The 14,561-nt window shown below is 38.2% G+C and overlaps 1 protein-coding gene across 4 annotated transcripts in view; it reads right to left on the bottom strand.

Annotated features, from left to right (window-relative positions):
* Positions 1 to 966: 966 nt before the first annotated feature.
* The window catches only part of NR5A2 (nuclear receptor subfamily 5 group A member 2), a 96,418-nt gene continuing 82,823 nt past the window's right edge, over positions 967 to 14,561 (bottom strand). For all 4 annotated transcript variants that reach the window (XM_040610867.1, XM_040610865.1, XM_040610866.1 and 1 more), the window contains one exon: positions 967 to 4,263. In XM_040610867.1, the coding sequence (XP_040466801.1) occupies positions 4,016 to 4,263 (248 nt within the window). In that variant the 3' untranslated portion in view covers positions 967 to 4,015. The remainder of the gene's footprint in view (positions 4,264 to 14,561) is intronic.

Genomic DNA, 14,561 nt, shown 5'->3' on the forward strand with positions numbered 1-14,561 from the left:
TAATTTGAGTGTGTAGTGTATATACTAAATATATCACCCAAAAATATATCTCTTGTAAGGAAAACTATCTAAAATACATCAACCCTGGGTCTTGCGCACAATCACGGCTTTCAGTTACAATTCCTGAAAGTTATAATAACCCTTCCTCACTTGTAAGTCACTTAATCTTGTTTGTTTTACTCTGTTTTTATTGCAACACTGAACCAGCTTTGTTTCATTCAAGAGCGGATTTGTAAATAACTAATTATAGCCCTGTTTTTTCCCCTTGAAGCATTCACATTTGGCACCTCAGAGCTCAGCCCCTTCTCAGCTACCAGACCGGTGGGAAGCGGTGGGCTCCTCTCTGAACAGTAGGGTACTGCTGACAAGCTCTCTTGGACCACCTTACCTCTTGCTCTCCAAACGGCAACCAGATGAGCCAGAGGGCAACTTTAGGAAAATATTTTTCTCTAGTAGCAGTAACATCTGCCTCCTTGGCAGCCTCTGCTAGCAGTTGTGTTGGAAGCTGTGGGTTTGCCCCTGGCCCTGCCACATATTTACATTGCTGAGAGGTTATCCTGAGCTCCCTGGATCCTGTTACCTGATTTTCTTTTGTTCTGTCATTTTCCCTCTCTGGTGCTTTGGCTGCTTAACCCTTTATGAGTAACATGTAAAGCAAAAATTAAGTGTGCAGTCTGAGAGGAAAGGTATTAATTTGAAAGTAGTGACTGGCAAATTCCTTTTTGATTACGAGATTCAGCTTTTCTCATCTGTTTAGCTGTATTTATTTTGCTTCAGCCTAGGCAATTTCACCATAGCTGCCCAAGCTTTTGAAGGTGCAGCTCTCCGCATTTTTGTCTTCTGCTCTGCATCAGATTCTCTTTGGTGTTCTTATTTCTCCTGCATTTTACTCTTCTGAGTAGCTGATTTTTGACTGGTGCTTCATTTCAGTGGAATGATGCTATTATAAAGACAATTACAAAGTAATCAGCATAGGCATATCAATATTTATTGAAATACTGAAAAAAATAATAATTCCATTGGTGATGAGAAACTCCTGGCAAGAACTGACATGACAATATGTATTTCACCGATACAGTAAGAGGACTTCAACTTCAACAAGTAACTCACTGCACATTCTAAGAGTTGCATGGATTTAAATCCAAGGCAGCTGCAGAACATCTGTAATACAAATAATCAGACTTTACAGATTGTCTGTTTACAAACACAGAACAACTATAATAAACCAGCCAAAGCCAAACCCTTTGAATTTTAGTCTGCTTTTACTAATATATCCTGTAATCAATAAGGCAGTCAGAAGTAAAAGTCTGGTTACAAAGTAGTTAACAATTAACATGGGGGTGGTGGTGGTGACTTTTTGTTGTTGTTGTTGGTTTTTGGGGTTTTTTTTTAATACTTTGGGCAATCGGTAGGATTCTTGGAACCACAGATGTGGGCAAATATATGTTAGCTTATCTGAAATTGTTTCCATTTTACTGTATGAAAAATTGTTCTTCTATGTCCTTATTTTAATTCTTTTGTCCTGTATATAGATAATGGTGCTGTGAATACAGTTAGTAACATTTTTAATTTTTTTTCCTTAATATTCAGGGAGATTCACTGTAGCATTTCAATGAGAAAAAAAGAGAAAATACAGAATGCAAACACTTGAAATATGCTTGATTTTTCTTTCAAAGAGGAAAGAATGACCAAGGTTATCTTGTACACGTGGGTAAACGTATTACACAGCCACTGTCTATTGCCACCTGTGTCTGAATTTCTCTTAATTTAGTTTGTTTGAGGGAGAACACTGTTATTTAAATAATGCTTGCATGTCTGCTGTGTGGGATAAGGGAGATGTGCTTGGTTTGCTTGTGGTCTGTACTACAGTATGTGTGTTCCATGATATAGGTGAGGCATCCAGGAGTTGCAGACACTAGGCTTTGCTGTGTTTGTGCCCTGTGCGTGGACAAAATATTAGAACTGATTAATACAAGCAATTAAAATATGCGTGCTTTGTACTAATGCAGATGTAATAACTGATGTCTTTGGTATACAACATATGAATGGATAGAAAAAAATAAGAGAAATGCACCTTTTCAAGTTCACATGAAACAGAAAAAGATCTAACTAACATAATTTACAATAGATTTAAATAAACTACATTTAGGATTATGAAGATTTACAGATGTTTAATCAAGTGAATGATTTTAATTTGTAAAGACCCTTGTGTGTCCCTGAACTATGTTTCCCTAACTTGAAGACATGCTACAGTAAACACATATATTTGGCTTCTTCATTCTGACTATATCTTATATAAAGATGAAACCGAAGAACAATAAATTAGCATCATAATTGTATACAGTGTAAACTATCATATACAATATAAATAAACTATTCAAAAGCCAGCAATCTTCATGAAAACAATTAAAGGATTAGGATTTCATACAGTTTCTACAAGTGATTGTGCAGCCGATAATCTCAAAATTAAAGTCAAAATGAAATACCCCTATTGATTTTAGTGTCTCACGACATACAGTAATTAAGTACTGGTAAAATAATTACCAATTTAAAAGAAATAATAAGGAAATCACTGCTTTGCAATTTTATCACAGTTTTTTTCCCCACAGGACCTAAAGAATGTAAACACTATGTTTTTGTTAATGTTAGAGATTAATACTTTATTTTAAACATATGTTGATCCACACCTGCATGGTTACCTTTAAGGGTAATGAAATAAGGCAAGACTTATAACTGTGGCACTACATGTTAATACTGATATCTTTATTTGGACAGAGAGAATTGTTTGTTCTTCTCTAATATTTGTTCTGCAGGAGACTTTGGCCTACACAGACATAGCAGTATCACTCTTCTTTCTTTGCGTAAAAGATGTGTATTTCCCAACTTTAAAAAGAAAGCATTGCATTAGATGTTGGATGTTTCAGTTGAAATTTAGTTTCTTAATTACTGGAAATTTTAAAGATCATTTCTTAATAAGCTCCATGGCATTCATCAGGTCAAATAATTCATTTGTATATTCTTGCATTGCAAACGATTTTTTTAATATTTAATTTTCAGGTTTTTAACATCAGTATTTGGTGTCCTGATATTTTTTTATTATTATTTTTGTGTGTGTGTCAAAGATGCTATTGTTTGTGATGGCTAAAATATCTTCATTTCCTTTATTTGGAAATGGCCATGAATATATAGCAGGGCCATCTTTTAGCCACTGCCCTAGTTAAGTGTATAGTTGAATTGGCTGATTTGGTTTGGAGTATTTATCTTAGCTATTTAATAGCGATCCAGTAACAGTAGTAGAAGAGGGATACTGCCTGACAGAACAACATGAACACGTGACAAAACAAACTTCAGAACATAGTAAGGGTGCCAAGCTAACTGGATAACAGACTCTTCACACCAGCGGTCTGCAGGCCTGAGGGACCGACAGCCAGCCCCAGCCCCCCAGGATCCGGTGGCGACAGTACACAGCGCGTGGCCTATGCCAGCGCTCTCTTACGGATTGTTGAATGGATGCCACATCGTTTATCACAGCAGAAGTAAGTGTTGGGTCCTTGGAAGGATGGCAGAAGATGCTCTAGGTGCAGTTTTGCACCTATTACAACTGTTTTAGAAGTCCTGCTATACCATGAAGGAATTTAGTGCGCTGGAATTCCCCACTACCTTAGCTCAACAATACGGATCGGGTTTTTTCTCCTAGGTTTCTTCATATTGGCAATCAGCAGAGTTAAATATACAAGGATTATTCTGTCCTTTCTCTTGTTGTCACTGGTGATAGTATCCACTTGGTAAGTTCAGTTCACTCCAGTACAAAGTCCTATATAGGTTCCTTTGGGGATGTGTAGCATATGATTCACAGTTTGCAATACAAATACCCTGATACATCACTTATTTACTATTAGTATTTGATTATTATACCATTTTGCAAAGTCTTAAAACCACATTTTAATTAGTGTTGCTTCGAGCAGTTCGGAATATTTTTTTTTTCCTTGAAAGCAGAAGCTCTAATGGGTGTAATTTATGCTCTCTTTGCATGCAGCATTTCAATGAGAAGGTTATTACACGGCACATCCCCGTTCAGGTGTTTGTAATAGAGGTATTCTTCGGCCTGCATGCTGATGGCCCGGATCTCTGGTAGTCGCAGGAGAAGCTGCCCAAATTTGTCTGTTTGCTGTGGGTAATTACACATAGTGTAGTCCAGCAGAGCAGCGTTCACTTGTTCCTGAACACCTTCCACAAGCTGGAAGTTCTCAAGATTTTTGACATCTGAATGATAACAAAAAAAAATAACAACAATTCAGTTGCATTTTAATTCCTGTTTATGAAGGCAATGTTTCACTAAATGGATGTGGTTTTGTGTTTTGTTTTGTTTTTTTTTTTTTCCTCCTGACAAAAGCATACTTTACAAGCTGCTGAATATTCAGTGAACCCTTTTGCCAACTTTCCTGGGAAAATGATCACAAAAGAGCTTTAGCGGAGTGTCTTGTTGAAATTCTGCATATACCTCAAATCAATTAGACACCAATGGAGTCTGAGCAAGGTCAGCTCTTTTCATAGCTTGCAAAAAGAAAGGTTGAGGATTCCTAAAGTAGAAGACCATAATATATTGCTAGCAAATGAGTCCCAAGAGGAAGCCCTATCTTTAACCCAGTATGTTACACAATTCATATAATTCTGTATTAATTTTTCTGACCCAAGGTGAAATCTGTGTCCAGGGTATGATGTAGTTAATTCTAATAAAAAGTGACAGGGTTCTTGTTTCTGTTTGACATTTTCAAAATTATTCTGAAAGCCTTTGACTTGTCTAGCCTATGTTAATGAACCATCTGGTACACTCCAGTGACTGCCAAAATAATCTTCCCTACTAGACACTCTCTAAAATATATATTTCACTGACTAATGATCTTTATTAAATGAAATCATTGTCCTTTGGGTGGAATACCAGATAAGAAAAGGCGCCCTTTAACCTGAATATGGTTTCTGAAATTCAACACTGCCTTTTTTTTTTGGTGTTGTTTTTTTGGTTTTGGTTTTGTTTTTTTTTTTTTTTTTTTTTTTATTGGACAACAGGGGCATTTACATCATTAAAGGCAGGTACAGTTTGTTCACTCTGCCTCTGTTTGATTATCTTCTGTACCTATACAGCAAGTTCAAGCTCTGGAAATGCTGGCCAGAGATAAATGCCAGTATATTAACTCCTCATTATTTGCTTCCCTGTGTAAAAACTACTCTGATGGCATCGTCTTTTGACATGTCTGCAGAACACTGAAGTTATTCTACAGCTTGCAGATTACAGTGCTGCTATAATGCAGAAAGAGCGAAGTGATCAAAGTGCTCTTGCTGGCAGAACTTGTTTTGGCTGGTGTTTGAACACTTATACCATCAGCAGAGCACAAGTAACACGGTCTCTTGTAATGCTAAGGCACAGTGATACTGAGCATAACTGTGTGGCTAATTCACTTTGAATAAAGACAGATCTGCTCTTCTATGGATGTTCTTGGAGCACAAGAGATGGGGAATTTGGCAGAATGTGGTTCATTGTAAATGCCAGCCTTTGACTGGAGGGGAAATGCGTGATTTCCTTTGCAAAACAGGAATACATGTTGGTCCCCCAATCCATCAGCAGCACGGGAGGCTGCGTAAATTGGGTCTCACTGCACCTTTTCCTAGAAGTGCTTTAAACAGAGCAAATATTGGTTCTCGCACATAACTGTGTGCTGGAACACAAGGGAAATGGTTGGGGGAGGCAAACATTTTCTTCAGGACAAGAAGATAGGAGGGGTACCAAGGATCCTGATGGCAGCCCAGGGCAGCACGCACAGCCTCCCGGCTCCAAGTCACAGGCCTGGTGCAGGAGCCCACATGCAGCGTGCGGGCTGCCGGCCGCAACCCAGGTTCACTCGTGCCTGAGCTGGTGTGAGTGTGTCCTGCTGGTCCTTACTGGCTGCCTCTTTCCTGTCACAGTTTCACTATGGAAATGAAGCAAGTGGGTCTCGGATTTGTGCTGCTTGTTTGGGAATGGGGGACATGACCTCTGTCCAAATTTTGCTAGCTGGCCTAAGGAAGTCGCTAGCCATACTTAAATTGTGGGGGTTGCCCAACAAGAATCGTCTGAACTTTGTGTTATCCAGAGTGAGGAGAACTGGAACCTTCAAAGCTGCTATGCCTTCCCCTTAGCTATTCAAACTCATTTATCCAAAGTCTTTTTGCCAGAGTCTCTGGAGGTCTTTGGATAATCATGTTTTCATGTGTTACACTGGACATTTTCTCACACGAAATACAGCCGTTTATTATTGTATGTGCCTACATAAAAGTCCCAAGGAATTTTGTAGTGAGTGTAACCTGGTTTAAAAACTGGGTGTTCTAAGCATATTTTTATAAATTTAAGGAAGGAACAGTATCGACTATCTCAATTATTTTAAATAGGTTGCTTTCAGATGCAACATGCAATCATGAATGAATCATTAGAATGTAAGGAATTCCTACAGAAAGCAGGGACTATGCTGGAGATTAAACTCTGTTAAACCGCAAGAGAAAAAGTGTAATGATTTCAGAATCAGTATTTCCAACTTCCCCCCGCCTGTTAAAAAATATCTCTAAAGATCAGGAAGTTTTAGAAACTGTTAGCTGATTCAACCCCCTTTAAATTCAAAGGGCATCTCTCTTGCTGTCTGTCTGTTTCGAATCACACTGTGAGATTAAATTGTGCTGACTTCTTGGAAAACCAGGTTTATTCACATTTTTACTCTCTGTCTAAATGTTACTGCATGGAATATACATTTACTGGCAAGATCACAAAATCAATTTTTACAAAGATCAAGACCAAACAAAATCTAGGAGCCGTAAATTTTCTCTATGTTCCTGCAGAAGTGGTGGATTCAACGTATATTTTATAGGCATGCACTCTGTCTTCAGCTGCATTGGTATCATACTCAATTCCAGCTATATTGGTGTCATACTCCAACTCAAAAGGAGGTGTAATATTTTATCTCTGTTACCCCCGCGTACAGGACCGGTGGTTTCTGGCAGTAGGTGTGTGCCTGTGCATCGTACAGGTGCTCCTACAGGCTGCTCAGCTAATGTGGCCTGGCTGAATTGCATGGAAGTTGCAGGACTACGGGGGAAGGAGGTCTGTGTTCGGGTTTTTTCTCATCTCAGTGGACAGTTCTTTAAATACTTGTATGTGGCAACAGAAACACTGAAATCGGATGTAAAAACAAGTCAAATTATCACTAGCAGTAAATAAAAACTAGTTCTGGGATTTATGTGTACATCCAGCCTGAGGAAATATTTTTAATGTATTTTAAAGAAATATATATATAAAATATAATATATTTTAATGAAATACTTTTAATGGATTTTAATGAAATATATATATAATATAATACATTTTAATGAAATACATTAAAAGTATTTCCTCTACACAAATTCTTGATATTTGTGGTGTGGTTCAGTGCTTGTAAACAAGATGTTATTAGTTAACCAGTAAAAATACATAGACTTCCTGACTGTTTATATACTGAATCAGATACTCATAGTCCAAATGATTACAGTTGAGGACATCACTACACATTTCATCTGTGTGTAGATGAATCTCCAGGACTGCAATTATAATAGTGGGGATATAGAGACAACCTGATGACCAGTTATGTATTTTGGAGTGAGTCTTCATGAAGTAACAAAGATTTTCTGATACGACTTTTGATGAGTGCTCTCATCTCATGTACATTAGCAGTAAATGCTGCATTAAAGCAAACGAGACAAACTGAACAGAGAGAAGTAAAGGATGTGTGCTGAGAGCACTGTGTCAAGCTCTTGTATGATGTTCTGTATATTGGTAAAAAAAGAGGTTTGTCCAACACATAGTTGTGATATAAATTACATAGTTATTTTTGAAGTGAGAATCACAAACTCTAGCTCTAATAAAGATGAATAACAACAAAGGAAAATGTGAACATTAAGTTATTTCCAGTTGCTCCAAGTTCTGCAGGTAGAACAAAAATTGTTCTGTACGATTTTAACTTCTGGTACTTAGCATTTAGCTGAAAGTGATACAAATGTTATTAAATAATAACTTTGGTTTGTAAGTAGATGGTTTTCCTGTGGTTTGGGTTTGGTTTTGTTCTTGGTATCCATTATATAATTCTGGCTAAAGGTACTTGACTTAGTTTTCCAAGTATTTCCTTTTCAAGAAAGATCCTTTGAATGCTAATGAGTTAATTTGGTGAAACATCAAGCCGTGCTGGTGTAAGTCTGCTGAAGGCAGTGGTTGTACAATGAGTGTGAAATCTGCTACTAGTGTGTACAGCACAAAAGTCTTTTATGCTTTCGTATAATTTTTCATTCCTGTTTGCTTTTTCAAACTGAAATGTCTCTTATCAATCTTTACATCAGTTAGTAACAATTTAAAGTACACATGTTTAAGCTTAATGCAAGAAATCATTTTCTGAGGTTTAGAGGCTTGTAAATTAAATGAGTAGAAATAGGTTCCCCCTCCTCCCACCCACACACCCTTTAAATCCTAGCAGCTAGAAAAAGTGTTTTGTGTTGCTACAGTAAGTATCAGTCTCTTATCTCTTCTACTTTATTCACTCAGGGACTAATTACCAACTTTTTACATGAAACAGCCTTACTGTGAGCTCACAGTGGGGAGCGCATCTTTTTCTATCGTTATTGGAAAGTAAACCCTTAGGTCTTCTGGAATATATTATATGTTTTACAAGAAATAGCAATTGCTTTTCTGTCAAACAAAGAATTTTTGTTCTCTATAGCTTACTTTTGACGATTAAGACAAAAACTGTATTATAGTGTGTCAGGATCTGCTCTGCTGTCCGTATTCCCAGAAATCTCCCCATTTTGATTACTTTCTACATCTAATATAAAGCTGTGCATTAAGCCGAAACTGTATACAACATTCAGCCTGAGGAGAACACTTTTGCATATTTTTCCCTAAAATGGGTCTGGTCTTTAGAGGGGAAAAATATTTAGGTTTCAGAGAGATTTTCTCCCTCTCATATTCCAAACATGAAGTACTGAAAATTTGGTGGTGTACTAATCTGTAGAGAGCTTCTCTTGGTCTGGGAATTTTGAAAAGAAAAATGAAACAGAATGAGCGATTTAAATCTGAAAGATAGTAACTCCTTAGGAGCAGCGTAAATATTTCCCAAAGAAAGCTGGCTAAATTTTATTGCTCGTGCCTTTTATCAGGCACCTTCTACATGAAGCAGTGCGGAGGTGCGGATGCAGGCAGCTTGGCAGCCTCTCTGCGCTTCGCACCATTCCGAGTCCTGGTATTGCAAGGATGAAATAAGGTTGTGTTTAGGCTTCTCCATGGGGAGAAATTTCTCACTTTCACAGGGCTGGAAACAGCCTTGCAGATACTCTGGGCAGTAGGATTTGATACCAGCCCAGGGCTGAGCTTCCTCACCCTGAACGGGCTGCCGAGCCCCATCATTTAAGGACTTTATTAAAACCCAACTGATGTCTTCCAAAGATATGATGTCTTCCAAACTCTAGGGCTAGTATTTTGGCCAGGATGGCCTTCAGGCTCGCCCTCCGGGAGGTCTGTCAGTCCTCCCCACGCAGACTGGGTGGCCCAAGCAGCAGCATTGCCCTTGGTTAGAAGCACGCAGTTCTGTCAGGGAGAGGCCCCACGGGCCTCTCAGCCCAGCGCCGGGGATCCTGCCAGGGGCCTTGCTGCCAGGCTCATTCCTGTTTGACCTTGGAGACAGACTGTGTCAATTCTGGTGGCGGTTTTTCTCCCAGAGTGGTTCCAAGCAGGGGGATTGCCCAGGGCTGAGGTGACGTTACCAAACTTCCTCTGTTTAAAACCAACTTTTTCCTAACTTTTTCCCCAGATTTCTGCTAGCCCTGCAAACCCTGTGGGTTACAGGGCTGGAAACCCAGGTAGATTTTTGACGTGATAAAAAATTTTTGAGGGTAAAAGTAGTAATGGTTGATAAAGTGCCAATCTCTGAAAATTACCCACAATTCTCCTTCATTGAAACTAATGGCAACAACAGCAGTTCCATATAGCACATCTGTCATGAAGGCAGATGTATGCCATTCTATAGCTAAGCCTTCTTGACAGACAAAATGCTATAATGAAGGAAGATTTATGGTAAAGATAAACTCCTTACTGCAAAATTCCCCTCAATTTTATTACAGCAGGGTTGTGCTGAATAGTATTCACTTAGAAGTCATGGGAAACCACTCTTGATGGATGTGTTTGTTAATCAGTGGTAAGGTGCTATATTTAGCACTTTCCAAAGCCTGAAAAACCTTTACATTACAACAACACAAACCACTTTTATTTTCTTAAGACTCCCAAGTCCAAACTAAATGTGCAGAAAACTCTTCCTGTCTTTAGAAGGATTCTTTTTTGGCCGTTGTTAAGCTGCATGTAACAGCGCAATGACCAATCTGTTTATTAGGGTCATAAAGTGATTTTCGTTTTCAGTTGAACATACCATCAGATAATGGGTATATTGTTTTGAAAATCTTGATTAAATTCTTCTATAGCAATATATTTCATTTGCACCTAAGTATTGGGCAAAATTATATATGTTTGAATAAGATGCTTATGAGAAAACAAGCTGTAATTCTTAGCCTGAATCCTATTTCATCCCCTCAGTATTCCGTCTTGGTGGACTTTTGGTTTGTTTCAGAACAACTCACTCAACTAAAGCATAACTTGGTGTTGTTTTATAATGGTAGGCTTTTTTCTAGTGCTATTTAAAATATTAAAGTGCATTTTTCTATTAAAAAAAGTTTGTAATGATAGATTCTTACTGAGAATATCAGCTCCCGATGTCTATTAAGAACCGTGCTTATTGACTTTTGTGAAGAATTTTATAATTGCTTTTGCTGCTGTTAGCTCTGCAATGGAAAGGGAGACGTGGGGAAATCAGCTAGGTTCCTCTCCTTGCGTGACTGAAATTACTAAATTTCAGTTTTTCAGTTTTTTCTTCAGTGTTTCAGTTGTTTCTTTTCTTGCAGTCCCCGTAAAGACAAAGGTCAAAGCCTAATTTGATTTCTTGAATCTTTATGGCTGGTGTAATTACTGAGTCATCACTCAGGAAAATAAAACAGCTTGACTTTCAACAGCTCAGGCTGAATTTACTGACTTGAAAGTTAAACAAACAAAATCTCCACCCGCTTCTCGTCCTGGCACCCCAGGAACCAACGTCCTTATTACTTGTAAATGAGGCACGCATGATATGGTGGCCATTGAAACACAATAAAACCAGATCCTGCTGGGCCTTCTGGGAGGAAGAGCTGCTCACAAGTCCTGGCCCAAAGTCCACAGCCAGCTACACCCTTAAATACAAAGTCCAGTGTTTCTCACCAGGACTCATGAGGGAGAAGTGTGGCCAGGTGCAGCCAGGGCTGTGGAGAGCCAGTTGGTTGGTGAAACTGTGGTCCAGCCCAGAAGATGCTGGGACAGACCACAGGCATCAAGTCCCCAGCAGTGGTTCTGCTGCTTGCACTTCATCTTAGCCATGCCTAAACTCCAGTACCACCGCACTTACTTTCACTTTCTAAAGCTTCCTCCATGCCTGGGGTACACCCCTGCTGATGTCCCAGACTTGCTCCTGCTTTGGGTGAGCAATGCAACACGTTGCTGGTCTCTTGCTCATCTGGGACAAGGGCAGGCTGCCTATCACCTGAAGGCTTGTTCTGTAGGTATTTTAATCCACGTTTAAGTGTTCACTGATAGGATTAAATTCCACATAAGAGAGTGGCTGCCGCTTTCTTTGAAGACATGAGAGTAGCACAGGAATTTGAACAGCACTTGCTCTGTTGCATCCTCAAGGAAATTCCCCAAATGACTGGAGTCTCCGGCCATGCCGGTGGGTGGCCTGAGCTACCGCTCGCTACAGGCTGTGCTCAGTGAAGGCCTGCTCTCCAGTCCTTGGGTTGCACCTCTGCTGCTGCACTGAAAAAAATAACCCTAGGTGATTTAAGCTCAAATTTATAGCCTGCCTTTGTAAGCTGGTGGTAGGGGAATCTGCCTGGGCTGGTGTGGGTTTCTGGTTCCTCCCTCCAGGTTTGTTTTTATATTGACCCAGTGACCACTTAAGGTAAATGACAGATCAATCCTAGAAAAAATGTCTCAATCTAAGTCTCTGTTTCCCAGGGGAAAATTATGTAAGTGCTATCCTGTGGAGCCATGGTCATATCTGTATGCCAGCATACACTGATAAACTGGGGCAGAAGTGATTTAGCGAAGGTCTCACAGATAAACTGAAAAAGAATATGAGTCAAAACTCATTTTTCCTAACTCCTCACGTAATCCTAGGTTCACGTTATATGTCTGGGCTAGAAATGTTTTTCTTCTGAATATTCACTTGGAATAAACATAGATAAGAAAATCAGTTTGTTACTTTAGCAACAGGATTTTTTATATATATATATATATATATATATATATGCTTAAATGCAGAAAAATCTACAGCAACAGCACTAGTTTATATCACACTTACAGTTAGCTGAAAAAAGTACCACATTTGATAAAAGCAGAACCTACACTTCTGATAAGAGTTAAAAAAGAAGAATAAATAGTAAATTTATTGAACCAAATGGTTTCTGCAGTTAATTTCTGAAACATAATTTTAATCTTCAATAGCACATGAACAATATAGGATTGTTGGTGTTTTGAGGCAACCGGCTGTCAGTGCCTACAATTTGTAGAGATTGAATAGTTTAAGATGTCATAAATATTTATGAAGTTCCTGGGAATGGTGATAGGGACATCATACGAAATCCTCGAAGTTAGGAACTGAGGCAGAAGGAGTGTTATATGCAACTTGTAATAGTAGACAGTACAGTATAATGTAGAGAGGAGCAAGAACAATCTGTTATTTAGCTGAGAAGTTGAATGAGTAGGAAAAAACAAGTGAAAAATTTAGAAAGATTTGATTTTATCTAGAAAATATTTGCTCTGCTTTTTTTTGGACATTTGCAACTTTTTTGAATGATGGCATTTATTGCATTCTTGAGAAGCTTGCACATTATCAATCCTTTCCCTTTCTGTCCCTCTCCTACTACTCAAGAGCTGTTTAAAATAGGAATAATAGAGCAGATTAATCTCAGAGGTATTTCTACTGCCACCACTGGAACTACACCAAGGGGTGATATAGTCCTAGAAGAAGAAATATAAATATTTTCTGGAAAAATACTGAATATAAATTTCTACTGAGGTTAAAACACAGAAGTGTAGCTGCCACTGAAACCCTTTTGAGTAGCAGGCTGTATCCTTTTATAAAGCCCATCTGTCTCTGCAGAGTATAAAAAATGCATGATCATAAAAAGCAGTACTCCTTAGGGGAAAAATCTCTCTGTACTAATCTTGTAGTCACTTTACAAAACAGTTTTTAATCCCAAATTTGCATTTGATTTTCAGTCAGGAACTTTTGTGGTTTTTGCAAAGTTTTCTTATTCCATTAGAATAAGATATGAGGTACAGTTTGTTCAGGTGGCAAGTCCAGACTATGAATAAACCAACGTTATCATATGAAAGAGAATTAAACAGGCAGATCCAAGTGGGGATATATTAAGCCAAATTTAAGCTCCAGTAGTTGAATTTAGCCTGTACTAGATGTCTGGTTTGCCTCAGGATATATTCAGCTTTCCAGCTAATCGACTGAGTAAAACTGCCTCAGGTATGATAAAATTTACAAGAGAGCTCAGTCGAATAGCTCTTGTTATAAATACTAGCTTAAAGGCATTCTTCTGGTCTTTGGGATCAGGACTGTATTTGCATTTAATTATTACATTTCAAACTTTTTTGAACTTGGTTAAAAATATTAGACTAGCCAGTTACATCATTATAGTGGTTTCCAGATAAGGGTAGAACTTCATACTGCTTTTTCATTACTTGGTGAATTTTGTTTGCCTTTATTGTTTTGTTTAGATCCAAAGTCCCACAGGAGCAAAAATTATTACAATGTATTCTTTTTAAAAGAAGGAAATATAGTTAAGCGAAGGTGTTTTGTTGATATGCTGAGAGGTACAGTACTATAACTTTCTGTCAACGTAATTGACAAATAATTCAGTTTTAAGTCTTGCACTATTTTGAGACAAGGCTTAGTGTGAGACAATCAACCAGTCATCTTTCAGACATACTGATTTCAAAAACATGTTTTTCCTCTTGTTTGAGACTTAAAGGCATGATCTTAATAGGTTTATGTGCCAATATTTGCACTAACAGGGTTTCTTTCACTGAACTAAGCTGTATCAGTGGAAGCTGACTTTAGTTTAGAATGAGCATGAAAAAGATAGTCACCTCTGCCTGTCTAAGATATGGGGGTGGAAATTAGTAAAAGAACTATTTTCTTATATAATTGTATTGAAATAATATAAAGTAAAATGCATTCATTGAATTGCTTGGTGCTGAAAGCACTGCAGCAGCAACAAATATATGACACCTGTTAGCCAAATATTTGAATTTTACTATTATTATATAGAAGAGTTAGACTCTACTCTGGGCAGTTACAATTATTTCCTATGTAAATGTACCTGCAGACAGCTCATGAGACCATTAATGGTACATTGAAGCCATT

This window comes from Falco naumanni, chromosome 11, assembly GCF_017639655.2.
Source record: "Falco naumanni isolate bFalNau1 chromosome 11, bFalNau1.pat, whole genome shotgun sequence".
Classification (NCBI taxonomy): domain Eukaryota; kingdom Metazoa; phylum Chordata; class Aves; order Falconiformes; family Falconidae; genus Falco; species Falco naumanni.